The following is an 18888-nucleotide window of genomic DNA, read 5'->3' on the forward strand; positions in this document are numbered from 1 at the left end:
CAAAAGGCTTGCATGATATCCGATGCAGGTATTTGTTTTTATTTTCCAATCTGTGCATTCACAGTTCCGGTGCTGTGAATCTGTGCATTCACAGCATCTGGTGCTGCGCCAGCTACACTGCCTCCCAGGGGAATATCAAGTCAAGTTCAAGGTTTTGGTATAAGGCCTTGAGTGGCCAGGGACCGACATACCTATGGGACCATCTCCTCCATTACCTCCCTGGGAGAGTGTTGCACTCCCAGGGAGGTATCTGCTGGTGGTCACAGGACCCAAAGACATCCGGCTGTCCTCGGTCAGGGCCTTTTCAGTCCTGGCCCCAACCTGGTGGAACTCTCTGCCCAGTACCACCAGGGCCCTGCGGGATGTGATGCAATTCCATAGGGTCTGCAAGGCAGAGATGTTCCACCAGGCTTTTGGCTGAGGACAGCAACACGTTGCACTCCCAGGGAGGTATTTGCTGGTGGTCACAGGACCCAAAGACATCTGGCTGTCTTCGACCAGGGCCAGGGCCTTTTCGGTCCTGGCCCCAATCTGGTGGAACTCTCTGCCCAGTACCACCAGGGCCTTGCGGGATCTGATGCAATTCCATAGGGTCTGCAAGGCAGAGATGTTCCACCAGGCTTTTGGCTGAGGACAGCAACAGTTCCATCTTGGCCCTCCCACTTCCACTTGTCCCCACCCCCACCACCCCCACGAGAATCTAAGGTTTCATTGTTTGCTGTCTCAGTTTTCATTGTCCTTTTGCTGGTTTTATAGCACTGTAAACTTTACATCTGGCATCCTTCTCTCCTGTTTACATCTACCTCACCCCCCCCCCATCTGCGAAGTAGCTAGCAGCTGGAATTGGGATTGATTAATCACTCGCCATCTGATTGTTGAAATGCTTTATTAATGCTTTAACTGGTTTTTATCTTGTCTGTTTTATGGCTTTTGTACATCGTCCAGAGCCCTGCTGTGGCAGGGATTGGGTGATTCATAAATACAATAAATGATGATGATGATGATGATGATGAAATACACTGTGCTTGCTACTTCAGAGATTATGACATGCATGCTTTTCCTTACAGTGAGAGATGAGTTCCATGTTGGGAAATTATTACATATGAAGCAGCCATTGGCGCAGGCTAGCCTGATCTCATCAGAGGTTAGAAGCTAACAGGGTCGGCCCTGGTTAGTATTTGGACGGGAGACCACCAAGGAAGTCCAGGGGCTGCTATGCAGAGGCACCAGAACAGCAATGGGCAAACCACCTCTGTTAGTTTCTTGCTTTGAAAACCAGATTGCCATAAGTCAGTTGCAACTTGACCACACACACACACACACACACACACACACACACACACACAGAGCTCAGCAGGGAACTGAGCAGTTTCATCTCTCCTGCAAGGGCGTTTTTATGAAGCTGCCTCCATAAATGTGCTGCTTAGCAACAGAAAAAGGGTGTGTGATACAGGTGAGAGGGCACTGCACATTGCCATTTGTTCAGCAGAGTGCTGCTGCTTCAGAGTATTAGGGAACAGGGGATATAGGGTGCACTTCTTCAGTACATAATATCCTACCGCTCTGTGTATAGAATGCTGAGTTTTCCAACATTCCTCTGTGTTCCTGCAGCCCCTTCTAACCCCTGAGAAAGATGTCATGGGATCTATGCAGAGGAGTAGCTGCATGGATGGGGTGGGGGCAGGACTGGAGAAAGGGAGGAAAAGGGGAGAAATCTTTCCTCCTTCCTCTTCTCCAGCCCCTGCTCCATTGAGGAGAGGGGTTCCTCTTCATCACTCCAACCCACCAACACACATGGCTGTTCCTCTCCTCAGTTCCTGTGCCCCAATAATGATATTCTGGAGGGCTGCCTGAATACTGAGGGAAGTGGGGAAACTTCTGTGTGCGGATGGCCTGATGGAGGCCACTGGCTCGTATCCTACCGCTCCAATAAGCAAAGTTGGAAGCCTTCCTCCAGTCTAAGGAACCTTCCATTGAAAGAGCCACTGAAGTGGGAGGAAAACAACCGAAGTATAACTGTTTTATGTTTTGTACTCTGCTTCCTGATTGACTGAATATCCTTTCTCACATCTGTGATCCACCCAGCTGCACTGCATTATTCTGTTTTATGAGGAATTTTGGTTGTTAGTCCCGGGATCTCCTGCAATATTGCAGAGGATGCTGGGATGTGCCTCCTTAGATTGCACATGGCTTCACTGGTGCCTCAAAAGAAAAAAAAAAGATCCTCCAACTGATTGCTTTGGTTTGGTTTGTGATCAGAACAGTTCTGGGGCTTCATTATCCAAAATGGCATCTCCTATGCAGCATCCGAACCCTCCTTTATACATGCACTTGCAGCTGAGCTCTACGAGTTGAAATAAGAGAGAATTCACTGGCTGCAAATCCTTTCTTGAAAACAGCAGTGCAGAAGAAATGGGCCCCTTTATATCTTCCACCTGCTCTTATTACAGCAATACTACTCTATTGATGGGTCGCTTAGCTTAAGGTGCCATGCTGGAAATAGAAAATAATTATTTTGGATATTTCTAATGCATTTAGCCAAATGTAATTCATGTGGGCCATGATCAAAGCACTGCATGTGCCCAGCAGCTGTTCAGCACCGTCTAATGGCAGCTTTGTCCCCCGCTCAAAGTGCACCAAAAGTTGAAGGTTTTCCACTGCAGCACCTTGTGAGGTATGAGGGACTGCTGCTGGAAGGAAAAAAGCCCCCATTCCCTTAGGCACTTGCACTTGCTCAGAACACACAGATACTGATCCTAAATGTCTCATTTTTATGGGGTTTGTGTAGTGTAGTGGTGAGAGTGTCAGACAAGGATCTGAGAGACCCAGGCTGGAATCCCCACTCTGCCCCCCAATCTCAGCCTCATCGGTCTCAGAGCAGCTCTTGGGAGCATAAAATGGAAGAAGGGGGAAAGATGCTGCCAGCTGCTTTGGATCCACATTGGTGAAAAAAGCAGGATATAAATATCCACATAAATAACTTGCAGTTGATATGTTTGTCTTATTCTGTGAGGTCTGTATCCTGGAACGGTTCACCTAAACCATGGTGAGGGGGGCATGATTTCATGCCTTAACTTTTGATTAAGTTTTTTTTTTTTTGCTTAATAAAAAGTGATTTGTAATAAAAAGGTTTTGAGCGCTTACTTAGTTTGTATTTTTACTTCCCCACACCCTTTAGGATGTATTGCTGTCATGTTTTCAGACTTCTTTCTGCAACCATGGAGACTAGAAACTGTGAAACAAAGAACCCAGAAGCACTCGAAACTGTGGGGTTTCACATTGTGTAGGAGATACTGGCCAAACATACGTGGTTTCATTTTCCTGTTCTGGGTATTATTTGATGTTATCATGCACCCAGATCCTAATTTGCTTTAATGTTGCTAACTTCAGAACGGTGGGTTGAATAGGCAGTGGTTCTTAAAGTGTGATGCCTTGTAGAAAAAACCTCAAAGCTTATTGAATAAAGTATCCCCCTAGCTGTCAAGTGCCAAAGCAGGATTACAGCTGAACATCAAAAAGACAAGCCCTGACATGGAAAGACCAGGCTAGTTTGATACCACCAGGTCTCGGAAGCTAAGCAGGGTCAGCCTTGACTAGTATTTGGAAGGGTGACCTCCAAGTAATACAAGGGCTGCGATGCAGAGGCAGGCAATGGCAAACCATCTCTGAAATGTCTCTTGCCTTAAAAATAAGTCTAGTTCGCCACCTAGTGGTGCATAACGCTAACAGAGCTAGAACTGCCAAACAATCTTAGGCTCTCCTGGCTATTCTACACACAATGCCATAAGACATTATAATTATTACAAGAAAGGGGACCCGTGATACTCGCGGAAGGGGGAGAAGAGCTCCACGCAGAGCAGGAGGAGGAAGCAGCAGCAGCAGGTAAGCCCTCCCCCCCCCATCCCCAGACACCGACGGCATGGCCTGAGCGGCTTCCAGCCACTGGGCCCCGCCAATCTCTCCCCCCCTGCTTCTTCCCCCTCCGCCGGTCTCCTCCTCCCCGCCTCTGCTCCGACGGCCGATCTCCTCCTCTCTCCCCGCCTCAGCTCCGGCGGGAGGCCTGAGCGGCTTCCAACTGCCGGCCCACCCCCGTGCCCCTGATGTGCGGACTTAGATATCCGCACGCAGGGGGCACCTTCGCTATTAGATATATAGATTATCAAAAAGCCCAAAGTAATGACTACTGTAGAATTACACATCGCTAAGGTAGATGATGAAGAAATTGAAACAGTTCAAGATTTTCTATTCCTTGGCTCCATTATCAACCAAAAAGGAGACTGCACTCATGAAATCAGGAGCCTGAGCCTGGGATAGGGTTGCCCAACCCCTGGTCGGGGCAGGGGTTCCTCCCATTTTGAGGACTCCAGTCTGCTACTGGCCAACTGGCTGGCAGGGGAAGCCCCCCCCCCAAATAGCCCCTTCCTGCATTGACATCGTTGGCATGATGACATCACTCAGAAGTGATATCATCAAACTGGGCATGTCACACATCAATGCTCTAGCATTTTGGCCAGGTCAGAAAGCAATTTTTCTCCAGGCCAGTTTGGCTGGAGATTCTGGAGGTTTTTTGTCATCTTCTGGGTGTGGAGCGGCAATCATTGGGGATAGGGGGGAGGTATTTGTGAATTCCCTGCATTGTGGAGGGGGTTGGACTAGATGACCCTGGAGGTACCTTCCAACTCTGTCCTTCCCAGTCTAGGGTTGCCAGGTCTTATGAAGGAGCTAAAAAAGAGCCTTAGGTGCAATGATGTATCACTGGCGATCAAGATTCTCTGATTAACTCTATGGCTACCATAGAGTTTTTGGCCAAAATGCTAGAGCATCAATGCTCAACATGCCCATACTATGTATGGGTGTGAAAGTTGGACAATGAAGAAAGCTGACAGGAAGAAAGTAGATTCCTTTGAAATGTGGTGTTGGAGGAGAGTTTTACAGATACTACGGACCTCCAAAAGACAAATAAGTGAGTTCTTGATCAAATCAAGGTTGAACTCTTCCTAGAAGCTAAAATGACTAAACTGAGGCTATTGTATTTGGTCACATTATGAGAAAAGAAGAGTCACTGGAAAAGACAATAATGCTAGGAAAAGTTGAAGGAAGCAGAAAAAGAGGAAGACCCAACAAGAAGTGGATTGACTCAATAAAGGAAGCCACGGCCCTCAGATTGCAAGACTTAAGCAAGGCTGTTAACAATAGGACATTTTGGAGGACATTAATTCATAAGGTCGCCATAAGTCGAAACCAACTTGATGGCACTTTACACACACAGGTATCAGTGCCCATTAAAATAAAGTTCACTGGTAGCTGTACAAAAGTCTGGGGGGGATGACACATCCCATTTCCAAAATGACCAATTACATTGTGTTGGATTGCAGGAGGATCACACCAATGCCTCAGGCTCCATGTTAAGAAAGAAACCTCTTCCCATAGCCATCCAATACACTTAGAATGGGAGATTTGCATATATCGTGTGCTAGCATGCTTGCTTTCAGCATATTGCTTTGGAATCAGTGACTCCCACTAAATGAGAGGAGCCTTGCTTCAGCAGAGGAAGGCTCCTTTCTCCGCAGAAGAGAAATTGGGCAACCAACCCTTTGTGTGGGAAGATCTGCCATATATTTCAATTTGTTCACGGTTGAGACTGAGTGCAATAGGAGCATACAGATAGTTTCAGGTGGGTTTTGGGGGTCGAGCCTGGGGAAGTCAGTGTTTGGGGAGGGAGCTCAGTGGAGTATAATGCCATAGAATCCACCCTCCAAAGCAGCCATTTTCTCCAGGGGGAACTGATCTGAGCAGTCTGAACTGTAAAAGTGGGAGATCTTCAGGCCTCACTGGGAATTTGGCAACCCTAGTAGCAGAACAACAACATTTAAATCCAGTAGCACCTTAAAGACCAGCAATATTTTCCAGGGTCTAAGCTCTCATGAGCCAAAGCTCACTGTCAGATACAAATGAAAATGAAGGTCCATCTGCCCTCATGTCCAGGACAGAAGGCAGGAAGAGTGAGAGAAAGAAGGGCCAACTAGAGCTGTGATGGAGCCTGGAAACTGTATCACACCTTTCTTAAAGGGCTGGATCCATACTAAATTTTCCGTCAGCGAAACAAAACTTTCCTGCTTCCTCCATTCCCACTGCAGCCCTCTGATCTCCACAAAAAGTTGCTTCAAGGGATCAAAGACCCTGAGGAATGATGAGGGGTCTCTACAATAGGAAGTGGGAATCAGTGAAAATTGTCAGTTGAGTCTGGATCCGACCCATAATTTGTTTGTGTGGTTACTATTGTTTTACTTTGTTTTGTAGCTGATGTTCAAGCAATGCTCCTCAGTCCCTTTAATAATATGTGGGTGCACGTGTAAATCTCACCTCCACTGGACAGAAGAAACAAAGAAGGTACAACATTTACCGACATGTAAATATCCCCCAAAATAGTGTTTGATTTAACTGTCTTCAGTTTGTGGTGGTAGAAAAGCTCACCGCACCCAAAAGGCAAAAACATCCGTTATTTCTCCTCAGGCAGCCAGCATCACATGTTTGTTTCAACTCTTTTCCTATTCATTACTCCAGCTGTTTAAATAAAGCAACATCTTATTACTTACAAAACTAATTGTAAAAATAGTTTGTCTGGTTCCAATGGCGTGTCCATTTTCCTGTGTGTTCAGGCTCTAAGCATGTAATCGATGCTAAGTCACTTTTTCTAATGATCTCAGAGTAATTCCATTGAGTAGTATGCAACAAAATGGACCATATTTTATTTATTTATATTACCTAACATGTTTCCACAACTGACATATTAGTATTCAGACAGGGCATACATATGGGGGAGAGAACCTCTAAAGGTCTCAAAAGTGTGTGGGTGGGTGGTGATTCAAATGATTTTTTTTAAAGTCTGGTGATGGGCAATACTTCTGAAGGGCTGTCTTTCCCTGTAATTTCTTCTGTCCCAATGTTAAATCCAGTCAAGGTTTTCTGAAGCACTGCAAAACCTGCGTGCTGACACTGGGACAGAAACAAATGTGCAAGTCATTGTGGCTCCATCATCTCTCTCTCTCCTTTGCCAAGTATTGCCCAAGAGAAACAGTGAACAAGCCAGAGATATATGCTTAAGATCTTTGCTTAAGGAGCTTGAGCACACACTGAATACTTGCTCTGCAGCCACTGGACCAAGAAGTCTTATTGGAAGTGTAATTAAACAGCTGCTTATATCCTGAACTTGCATGTCTTGCTGATCACAGAGCAGTATTAGGTCAACTGCTGACCTAAGAGTAGCAGTTCTCGTACAAAGGAATTTCAAAGGGAGATTAGACAGAGAGACTACTGAATTGCAGCAGATAATGAAGCTCAAGACAATGCATCCTTCTGGACTAAATCGAGACCTAGGTTTCTTGTCTCATTACCAATGATGATTTCTCCACGTCTACTACCCCTCTGCATATCACACCTAATCCAGTCATGCCTGCTATTGCCATTTATCTTCTATTGTCATTCAGCATCTTAAATCACTTCATTCTCCAAGATATAAGGACAGATGCTCACATTTTAGCTGTATCTGAAGAAGGGGGCAGTGACTCACAAAAGTTCACACCCTGCCACAAATTTTGTTAGCCTTTAAGGTGCTGATGGACTCTTGCTCTTTTCTACAGTATTTTGGAAAATGTGGCTTTTGGCAGCTCAGAACATGATTATTCGTGCTAATGGATGTGGGTCAGTGAATACTGTGTGTCTTTTGAGGGTTGAGGCTATTCAGACCTGGAAAAAATGTACCTATGGAAGGTCAAACTGTGGTGAATCAAGGTGCAAAATTGGTGCAGGGAGTCCTCTTGTCACTTCCTTGGCTTGAGCCAAACATGAACGAAAGAAAGTTGGCCTAGGCAATACTATCCTTGAAAGTCAATAAGAGTTATAGCCATTCTGCATTTGACCAGAAGATATAAACAATGAGAGAGAACTGGTCAATATTTTCTCTGCTTCTCTTCTAATTCCCATGATTTTAGAACCTTTCAAAAGCTCTCTAGATGACTGTGTTTTCTGGAATATGTGACTTTCCCCCCTTCACATGGTTTCCTTCCCTCTTTTCCCACCAGCCTTGATTGCACCCCAGTGTGACACTTGGAAAATGCTTCTTGCCTTCTTCAAAAAAAGGGTCCAGCTACCATCCATGAGAAAAAACATATTTCAAGCAATGAGTACTTCTCTGTTGGAGTGAGATATTAGTCAACCCCTGTCTCCATGTTACAAGATTGCTCACTGTTTGGTAGCAGTTGACTCAGATTTAACTCTGAGACCAGTACACTCTAGTCAGAGGGGAAACCCCAGATTTCTCACTAAAATTTCTCACAGACTTCCATATTTCTTCCAACACATTCCAGTTGTATAGAACAGCTGCTCTATATGAAATACAGCCTCAACTCAGACCAGCCAACAGCTCAACTTGCTCCTGGTTACCACTGCCCCTCCAAGACGCTTGACCACCACTTAGGAGCTTTCTTGGAAATGTAAAGGGGCCAATCCCCCATCCTTGCATTCCTGGTGGCTTTGATGAAAAGCAAGGAAAATGAATGGTGATGTGCCCTGCTTTTAACCCTTCTTATCCGGTAAAAAGAAAGTCAATCATCTCTCTTCCCATGAGGGGAGCTGAGCTATGTCTACGCTCTTCACCACTGAGCAATGTGCAATGTCTCTTTTTTGATGTATCCAGTTGGTCAGCCGGTGTTGGTCTGAAGCGGTAGAACAAATTTAGAGTCCACTGGCACCTTTAAGACTAACAAAGGTTTATGCAAGGTATGAGCTTTTGTATGCAAGGCACACTTTATCAAATACAATGGAATGGCAGGTAAAGTTCAAACGTATAGCCAGAGAATGAAGAGCAAATTAACTTGTAACATGATATTGTTCAAGATATGCAAAGTGAAAACGAAATAACAAGTTAAGGTTATAAGGTCAACAGTTGTAAAGCATAACAGCATTTGAGGGGGATGTAGTGTTAAGTGCCCTCCACGCCTGAGAGGAGAGAATGAAGATTCCCAGTTACTTCCCACAATTAGAAAATACCCCTTTGGACATTTATCTGCTAGTTTGACATATTTATTGCTCTGCAACTGTTGACCTTATAACCATAACTTGTTATTTAGTTTTCACTTTGCATATCTAGAACATCATCATGTTACATGTTGATTTGCTGTTCATTCCTGGTGGCTATAAGTTTGAACATTGCCTGCCATTTGGATAAGGTGTGCTTGCACACGAAAGCTCATACCTTGAATAAACCTTTGTTGGTCTTAAAGGTGCCGCTGGACTCCAACTTTTGTTCTTTTTTGATATGTTCATGGATCTGCTTTCCCTGGTATCATTCCTGATATCCTCCTCAGAGCACTTTTATGCTGAGTTACAATTCAGTGTTCAGAGCTATGCAATTGATTTTTTTTAACCTGTTTTGCAGAGCTGGGAGAAATCCAGGGCTCCTGATTGCAATATGCCAAAAGCAAAGAACAGACACATTGTCCAGTGTAATGTACTGGTTAGTGTGTTGGACTAGGATCTGGGAGACTCAGGTTCGAATCCCCACAGTGCCATCATGAGAGTTTACTGGGGGAACTTGGACTGGTCACACTCCCAGCCTAACGTAGCTCACAGGGTTGTTGTGAGGATAAAACAAAGATGGGAAGAATGATGTTGTAAACTGCTTTGGGTCCCTATTGAGGAGAAAAGCAGGCTATAATCTGGGAATGAATTAATTAAAATTAAGTTAACTAGTGGACAAAGTTATATACTTCAGGGAAAGGCAAAATCACTGATGTTGCCAATGTGACACTGGAGAAATTCATTCAGATACTGTAAGTCTGAGCGTAAAGATACACAGAATCCTTCTGCCAGCTAATATTTAACTGAATATCTCTGTACACCACCCTTTCTTAGTTCTTAAGATCTAGGTGGTTCTTAAGATCACTGGCACAGTGAGGCAGGAGGGAGAACTTCCTAACATTGACAGACCACAATACAGCCCTCTGTCATGCTTTTGCTCTTGTTTGCAGTTATCAAAGGCATCACATCATCTTGCCTACTACAGTGCCAGCCGGAAGATTTAATTTCAAACCACTGACCAAGTTTCAATTGTGACCACACAAAAACAAAATGCCATTCAGATTCTCAGCTTGGTTTTCTTTTACCTCATTTTGTGACTAAAAGAAGGCATATGCCACGTAATCTGGACTTTTGTAGTCAGCAAAAACACACTTTTATTTCCAGTCTAGTGAAACATGGCACAAAAGTTCATTTGATCTGAAAAATATCTAAATATCAAGCATGCTGGAATCCTAAACCTACTCAGCAATAAACCTTATTGAAAATAATGATTTACTTCCAAGTCACCATGAATGGCAGTCAGCTTTGTATAAACTTTTTGATTGAGTTCTTATTATGCTAAACTAGAAAAATGCAATTATTTATTTATTTATTTATAATTTCAACTTATAGCCCTCCCTCCCCGCAATGCAGGCTCAGGGCGGCTCACAAATAGGCATACGCCAACACATAAAACAGTTAAAACCATAAAACCATTATTACAAAATTACAACATGTTAAGTGCTCTCGATGTTCTAAAACGAAGACTTTCATCAAGATGGCGTGTCGTAGATGGTATATCCACTCAGTGTTATCAGCTCCACGTGGCGCTGTCGTTTTCCTTTCCCAGGGCCAGTTAATAACGATGGTACGATAGTGGTGGCTCCTACCCAAAGGCCTGGCGGAAGAGCTCCGTCTTACAGGCCTGCGGAACTGCGCCAGGTCCCGCAGGGCCCGGATCTCCTCTGGGAGCTCGTTCCACCAGAATCAACAACCTGGCCACAGCATTCTGCACCAGCTGCAGCTTCCGGATTTGCGACAGAGGCAGCCCCATGTAGAGAGCGTTACAGTAGTCTAACCTCGAGGTGACCGTCGCGTGGATCACTGTGGCCAAGTCGTCACGGTCGAAGAAGGGAACCAACTGCCGAGCCAGCCGAAGATGGTAGAAAGCCGACTTAGCAGTGGCTGCCACCTGGGCCTCCATAGTTAACGAGGAGTCCAGGAGCACTCCCAAACTCCTAACCTCCGATGTTGGCACCAAAGGCACCTCATCGAAGGTCGGGAGAGGGAGCCCCAACCCCAAACCGCCCCGACTCAGGCCCAGGACCTCAGTCTTCGCCGGGTTTAGCTTCAGCCGACTCAGTCAAAGCCAACCAGCCACAGCCTGCAATGCCCGGTGCAGATCTTCTGGACTAGAGCCCGACCGGCCGCCCAACATCAGGTAGAGCTGGGTGTCATCTGCATATTGATGGCACCCAAGCCCATACCTCTGGGCTATCTGGGCAAGGGGGCGCATGTAGATGTTAAATAACATTGGGGAAAGCACTCCCCATTGAGGCACCCCACATTCAAGAGGGGGTCTCCGGGACTGCTGTTCCCCTATCACCACCCTTTGTCCCCGACCTTGGAGAAAAGAGGCAAGCCATTGAAGGGCAAGCCCCGCGTCGGCAAGGCAGTGGGTCAGCAACTGGTGGTCGACCATATCGAACGCAGCCGACAGATCTAACAACAAATGTGCCGCCACACCACCTCAATCCAGATGCCTACAGAGGTCGTCAGTAAGAGCGACCAGTATTGTCTCTGTTCCATGCCCCAGGCGGAAGCCGGACTGGAAGGGATCTAGGACGGAAGCATCATCCAGAAAGCCCTGCAGCTGTAACGCCACCGCCCTCTCAATAAGTTTGCCCAAATAGGGCAAATTGGACACCGGCCGATATTTGGCCAATTCGGCCGGGTCCAGAGAAGATCTTTTCAAGAGAGGGCGGACCATCGCTTCCTTGTGCCCTAGGGAACCATCCCTCCACGAGGAACTTGTTGATAATTTCCCTAAGGGCACCTCGCAACCCCTTGTGACCCACTCTAATGAGCCAGGAGGGGCACGGATCAAGGCTGCATGTGGTTGGTCGCACGGATGCAAGCAGTCTGTCAACTTCCTCCAGGCTGAGCAGGCCGAAGCACTCTAAACCCGAAACCGAAGGCATGCAAGGGGCCTCAAGTTCACTCACTGTTTCAAATGTGGTGGGGAGGTCGCGGCGGAGCGCCAAGACTTTATCTGCGAAGTAGCTCGCGAATGCCTCACAGCCGATGTCCAGTTCCCTAGCATTTTGCCTGCCCTGTGGCAGCGCCGTTAAAGACCGAATTGTTCTAAATAATTGGGCTGGGTGCGAGCTTGCAGATGCTAAACTAGGAAGAAGGCTCGTTGTACCAAGAGACAACGAGTGCTAGCTCGGGCGGCGTCCTCCCACGGCCCCTGGCTGCTCCAGTCCCCCTCAGGCAAAGGCACATGGCCCCTCCACCCGCCTGTCTGAGGCCCCAGCAGGCCAAGGCAGTCAGCTGCAACCCCCCCATGGGGCGCTCGATGCATGGGTGGGCCAAGCCACTCAGCCTGCCCCCCCACCTGTTGGAGGCCTCGGTGGGCCAAGTGGTGTGGCGTCGTCCCTCTCCTGAACACCGGCTGGAGCCAGCAGCAGGCGATGGCGACCAGGCGCACCCCTCCTCCCACGGCCGGATCAAGGCGCCAGCAGGCGAAGGCGGCCAGCCTCATTCCTTCCCACCTGTTGGAGGCCCCGGTGGTCCAAGGCGGCCGGGCTCGGCCCTCTCCCCGCTGGCTGTGCAAGCCACCGCCACTGTGCGAAGGTGGGTGGCCTTGGCCACAACTTCCTCGGGGCCCCCCCTGCCTGCTGGACACCCTGGTGGGCCAAGCCGGCCAGCCACGTCCCTACCCCATCAAGCCGTTCGAGGCGCAGGTGGGCCAAGCCGGTCGGGCTTGTCCCTCCCTCCCCCCCCGGCCGTTGGAGGAAGGGCAGCCGTCAGGCCCTAGCCACCTGCACTTGCCGTCGATCCGGGGGGAGCAGGCGCAGAGGTGGCACAGAGACGGGCAAGGCACTGGGGAGGCAAGCAGCGCTTTGGGCTGGAGGAAGACAGTAGGAATTCTGAGACACGTTTGGGCTGGCGCCGCCTGTGTGGGTGAGAGTCTGAGAACACAGCCAGTGGTCACGGCGCCTGTTGTGAGTGGCAGTTCTTGCAGCCAACTGATTTTGGCGTGAATCAAATCCTGTCATCCCATAGGAGAGATGCTACCCCAAATCAGCTTTATAATATACGAGAGATAATTTCTTCTACCAAGATTAGGTGTTATTGTGTTGTGTAAAACCAACTGGGCCACTTTGGGAGTTTGAAAAACTAGTCTTTTGTTTCTATTCTGTATTATTTAAACATCCTTTTTATATGGGTTTATTGCATTTAAGGTGTTCACTGCCTAAAGGCACAAGCCAGGAACAGTAAAGAGCAGGCTTAGAATTTGGTTCACATATTACTCAGTTCCTCTGTGTGATTATGTATATGGCCATGACCACACCGAGAAAAGACAGTGTGAATTATATTTATCTTTTTACAGCAGTCACAAGATGACTGTTGCCTTATTGTGTATATAGCCAAGTTCACACCAAGGGCAGAATGGCTGTTTAACTTGCAGGGAAAGTTCTTGGTAGATCATTGCTCTGGAGGATTGCTGACAACAGGGAGCAAGCAGAGTCAAGCCCCAGTAGTCAATTGGTACTGCAGGGTACTGCTAGTGCAGTGGTCATTTCCTGTGGGAGCGCACAGGAGCAGAGCTCCTGCAGTAAGGACCCCAGGGGGTGGGCACATGCAACAAGCCCCACCCCCTGCTCCTAGCAGCCCTCAGTTGGGCCACGAGGAGCAAGAAGCAGCCAGGTAAGTTGCAGAGCCCCCCCCAGCCCGCCTTCAGGTACAAGCTCTCCCTCCTCTGTAAGGACAGATCTGCACATCCCCCCCCCCCATAGCTAGCAATCCAAAACAGTCCAGTGGAGCCTAAGCGGTGGGTGTTGCCTTCTGACACACAGTGATTTCAGGGGGTGTGGCATATGCAAATAAGTTATGCTAATGAGCTCCTGCACCTCTTTTTCTATGAAATGACCCCTGGGCTAGCGGAACCAGAAATAGGTGTCCATTCACCCACTGTCTTCTCCTTCATTGCTACCAATTGATGGTGGTACAGGAGAAGTTGGCATTCAAACCTCCCACCAGTGCTCAGTCTTCAAAATTGAGAGAAGGGAAAAAACCTGGTGGCAGGAGACAATGGCATCCACTTAGGGCTGCCAAGCCCTCAGCAGGCGATACCTGCCACCAGGTCCTGTTTCCTGATGCTGCAGCTGGGGAGAGAAAAGTGATCTTTAAAAAAATAAATCACTGTCATGCTGGAGAAAAACTGCAAATGACATCAGTCCCCTCTAGGAATCACCAGAAACTTTTATGGCTTTACTATAGAGTTTACAGCAATTCCTAGGGAGATATGCCAACACTTCCATGTTTTCCCCAGAAGTGAGAGCACACCATCGGTGATTGTGCCCCCACGTCCCCACCTGCCTGGTCTCCTGCTGGTTGCCAGACCATGCTTGGCAATTCAACACACTACCTTTTCTCACACTTCCAAAAGTGCCTATGGTAGGCTTATCAGGTCTCCCATTATCTACAGGCTGTTCCCACCACTGCTCAGTAGGGCAATGGAGAATGAAAAATGGATGGGAAAAGCTTTTTCACAGCAATGATACATCACTTTGAGTGCAAACCCAGAAGTGATGTTACTGCATCAGTGTGATGTTCTAGGTAAACCATAGAGTGGGGGGGGGGGATCCTACAGTGATGTCACTTCCGGGTCTGTGCCAGAAATGACATTGTGGCACTGCTGCAACGTCATTCCCCATGCCCCCCCTCCCCTTCTGCCAGTTGATGGCCAATGATTGCCAACTCTTGTATAGGCTTAACAAGACTGGGGTCCCCTGCTGTACTGAATTCAGCTATGGGAGACATTTATAGGGTATTCATTACGACAACACTGTGTGGTAAGTTAGACTGAGAGACTAGCTGAAGATCAACCCATAAATATAGGGAAGTAGAGCCACTTACACTATTCCGAGCCCCTTGAAGGATGGGTGGGATGAATATGCACTTTATAGATAGATGACTGTCCCTAAGGAGGGATTCAAATGCAGATCTCTCCAGGCCAGAGAGCTGTTAGAGGGTGGGATGGCAAAGGATGAGATGATTAGTGTTATCGATGCAACAAACATGAAATTAAGCAAACTTTGCAGCACGATGGAAGACAGGAGGGCCTGGGGTGATGTAGTCCATGGGGTCACGAAGAGTCGGACTCGACTATGCGACTGAACAACAACAACAAAGTTCTTTAACAGCCATTAGGCTGTTAGGCTTGTTAAAGTTATGTAAGTATAGATTTTTGTATTTGTATTCAGCAAGTGGAGAATCCAGAAACTCTTAAAGTGAATGAATCATGCCATCTGAAATGAGTGCTTGCACTCTTTGCTAGTACTGTAGGGGAAATTGAATTTAGATGAATTTGGGTTTTAGCATGTTAAAAACAAATCCGGTATATTTTCAGAAATCATAGCAAACACAACATTTCAGTGACATTTTGTTTCAGAGGGACAAACTCTGAGAATAAATTCACAGACATTAGCATGTTTATTGAATTTTTAGTTCAAGACAAGCACATTAATAATCTGTATTTAGTGCAAATAATTTCTTTAGATCCTAGCTGTTTCTTTTTACACTTCCCCCCAAAATGTTTCAAGTTGACTTCCCAAAGTAATTTACACTCCACCCTATCCAGATTAGGGGCCACAGTGGCTCAGAGGTTAAGATGCTGAGCTGCAGACTAGAAGGTCTGTAGTTCAGCAGTTCAAGACCCTAGTGCTGCATGACGAAGTGAGTTCCCGTCTCTGGCCCCAGCTCCTGCCAACCTAGCAGTTCGAAAGCAAGAAATTGCAAGTAGATAAATAGGTACTGCTTCGGTGGGAAGGTAGCAGCATTCTGTGCACCTCGGCATTTAGTCATGCCGGCCACATGACCACAGAAATGTCTTCGGACAGCGCTGGCTCTTCGGCTTGGAAACGGAGATGAGCACCACCCCCTAGAGTCAGATTCGACTAGTTCTCAAGAAACAGAAACCTTTACCTTTACTTATCCAGATTAATCAGTGGGTTGGTGAGTGGGCATAAAGTGCCATTAAGTCAAAGCCAACTTATGATGACTCCATAGGGTTTTAAAGGCAAGTGATTAAGCAGAGGTGGTTTCCCATTGCCTTCTTCTAATCACTGAATTTAGACTGAGAAACTCTGCATTGAATTGCACTGTTAGAATTTCTAAGACATGTTCCATTTTTGGGAAGTTTGCAGAGCTAAGCAGCCACTGAAAAGGCAAATTATGAGCCTGTGGGGGACAAAAAATTTTCAGTATAGTTCTTGTTCTGATTGTAAGCCCAGCACTTACAATTAATGGCAATTTGTAAACTAATTTTATTCACAAAATGAGATGATATCTAATCTCTGTCTGAGTAATGTACAAGACCAAAAGAAGCACCTACTATTGAAAATTCTCCGACATTTATTTTGAAGTCAATAGATTTTGTTTTATGTGGATCCCTTGTTTAAAAATAGTGCACAGTTTTTCTTTGACATTTGAATTTCTAGTGGTTCATTTTGTAGTTTTTACACCCTAGAGAATAAGATGTACAAATATATCAAGTCATCACTATTTAAACACTGATAGAAAAATGTTTTATTTTATTTTATGAATTTTTAATTACAAAAGACTTTCCAGGAAATACCATCATTCAAACACACGTTTATAATTTTGATCATTCATAATGTGAACAAAGAAGAGCAAACACACAGAGGAGAAAAAGAAATTAATGAAGTTTGCAAGGATCATAAACTATTCAGTATTTCAACAAAAAATGAAAAAGAGGAGGAATTTATCAATCAGGTAATGCATTCTGAACTAATCTCTCTATGGTAAGAGCATTTACAAGTTTTCATTGCAAGGTCTCCATGGAATTAAAAGAACAAGGTCTGATTCACGTCAGTACTTCTGTACTTCATAATACTTTCGCTGGCATACCTACGAACGTCTGTGATTTTCTCTTATTAGTTTTTCTCTTATTAGTTTTTAAGCAGCCTTCAGGAATCTGTCATTATAATAATTACAGAGTATATTCAAATAAAATCTAACATTTAGCTATATAGTTAAAGGTCAGTGGCATGACAAAGTACTAGAACAATGTACTAAAACACATGAAAGCCTATATCCAGAATTAAACTTTGTTGGTCTTAAAGGTGCCACTTTGTTTTATTGCTTCAGACCAACATGGCTACCCACCTGAATCTATGACAAAGCACTATGATGCTACAATCATTCTCTTATGGGTTCTCACGAATCCTTTCTTTTCATGTACTCTCATGTTGTTCTCTCACCCACATCAGTTTTTTACCCTCTTCTGCCTTGATGTGGATCTCTCTCTTCAGAGTGACAGTGACCGCCTTCTCCTCCTAGACACATCTTCTCCGTGGACAGTCAAGGAGTAGCTGAGGCGTGTGTCCGTGCTGTCAGAACTCGTGCCAAGGCTGCTGGCCTTCACGCATGGAAGCATACATTGCACCATGGCCCTACGGATATAGTCATCAAAAAAGTAGTAGATGAAAGGGTTTGTGCAGCTGTTGGCAAACGCAAAGGGGCCACTTAGTTCCATACCCAGGTAGGCAACTTTGTAGATAAGGCAGAAAGGTGGCTTCAGTTCCTGAATGCCAGACACCAGAGACAGAAATTTAAAAATATTGTAAGGGGCCCAGGAGAACACAAAGGCAATCACCACAACAAAGACAACTTTGATGGATTTCTTCAGCTTTTTGTTATGTTTCCCAGATTTCTTATAATGTATACAGAGTTTCTTGGTGATGGAGCAGTAAAACAGCAAGATGCTCAAGAGTGGGAAAAAGAAGGCCAAAACCAGGAGCAACAGTGAACCGATCCGATCAGTGAACGTGGCTTTCTTGTCCTCACAGTATGTGTTGCCATCGTAGTTCCCCAGTTCTCTGGACAGAAGGGTAGGCAAGCCTAGCAGGCACGACAGAATCCAGACACAGATGCAAAGGGTGGCAGAATAGAGCTTGGTTCTGATCCTCCTGGCCACGGATGGATGCATGATGGCAAGATACCGATCGGCACTCATACAAGTGAGAAGGAAAATACTGCAGTACATGTTGACGGAGATGATGTAGGAACTGCCCTTGCAGATGAACAAGCCTGACCTCCACAGCCCTGAGGACATCTCCTTGTCTACCCAAAAGGGCAATGTGATAAGAAAAACAAAATCAGAAGCTGCCAAATTGACAATGAAAATGTCAATCAACCTCTGGATACCCCGCTTGAAGATCAGGGCTCCCATCAGAAGTGTGTTGCCAGCAATCCCTACCAGAAACACAGTGGCATATAAAGCAGGCAGGAAAATATTTTTGTAAGGCAGTTGCACAGGTGGGCAGTTGTCGTCCGGAGCCTCTGTGCTAAAAAAATCATCATAATAGCTGACAGTTGATTCTTCCATCTCAGAAATGAGTGATGCCTGTGAAGGAGCTTTCTGTGTTGTTGTGTATTCTCGGTGCTACAGGCAACAGTTTTGATCTTTCCGCCCCCTTTTGATTATTTTACAGATGGCAAGAAAACCCTTTAATGTAGAAACCACAAATTGACCTCTGATTAGTAATGTAAATGCCTTGCACAAAATGGGAGGGCCTGTTTGGATTTGACCAATCTGCTTGTTTTATTCTAAATATACTTTAATTTTTATCTTACTGCTGCATATGACTATAAAAAATATTGGGGGTGGGGGTGATTTCCTTGAACTTTGGGAGACGGAGATAAGTTTCTTTACAAATGAAATATTTTAAATGAGAAGGTTTTGAGGTTACAGAGAGTTAGTAGAAAGCAGGAAGTAATAAATTCAGTTTCTTTGGATGG

At 45.9% G+C, this 18888-nt stretch overlaps 1 protein-coding gene across 1 annotated transcript; it reads right to left on the minus strand.

Moving 5' to 3' along the window:
* Positions 1 to 17395: 17395 nt before the first annotated feature.
* GPR15 (G protein-coupled receptor 15) lies at positions 17396 to 18475 on the minus strand. Its single transcript, XM_015413575.1, has one exon. It carries the CDS (start codon positions 18473 to 18475, stop codon positions 17396 to 17398), a length of 1080 nt encoding a protein of 359 aa, XP_015269061.1.
* Between the last annotated feature and the right edge of the window lie 413 nt (positions 18476 to 18888).

The sequence above is a fragment of the Gekko japonicus genome, unplaced genomic scaffold (genome assembly GCF_001447785.1).
Source record: "Gekko japonicus isolate JY-2015 unplaced genomic scaffold, Gekko_japonicus_V1.1 scaffold273, whole genome shotgun sequence".
In the NCBI taxonomy this organism is placed as follows: domain Eukaryota; kingdom Metazoa; phylum Chordata; class Lepidosauria; order Squamata; family Gekkonidae; genus Gekko; species Gekko japonicus.

Bases quoted from the DNA above. Each gene is read 5' to 3' on its own strand.
- GPR15 (XM_015413575.1), bottom strand. From the start codon at position 18,475: ATGGAAGAATCAACTGTCAGCTATTATGATGATTTTTTTAGCACAGAG.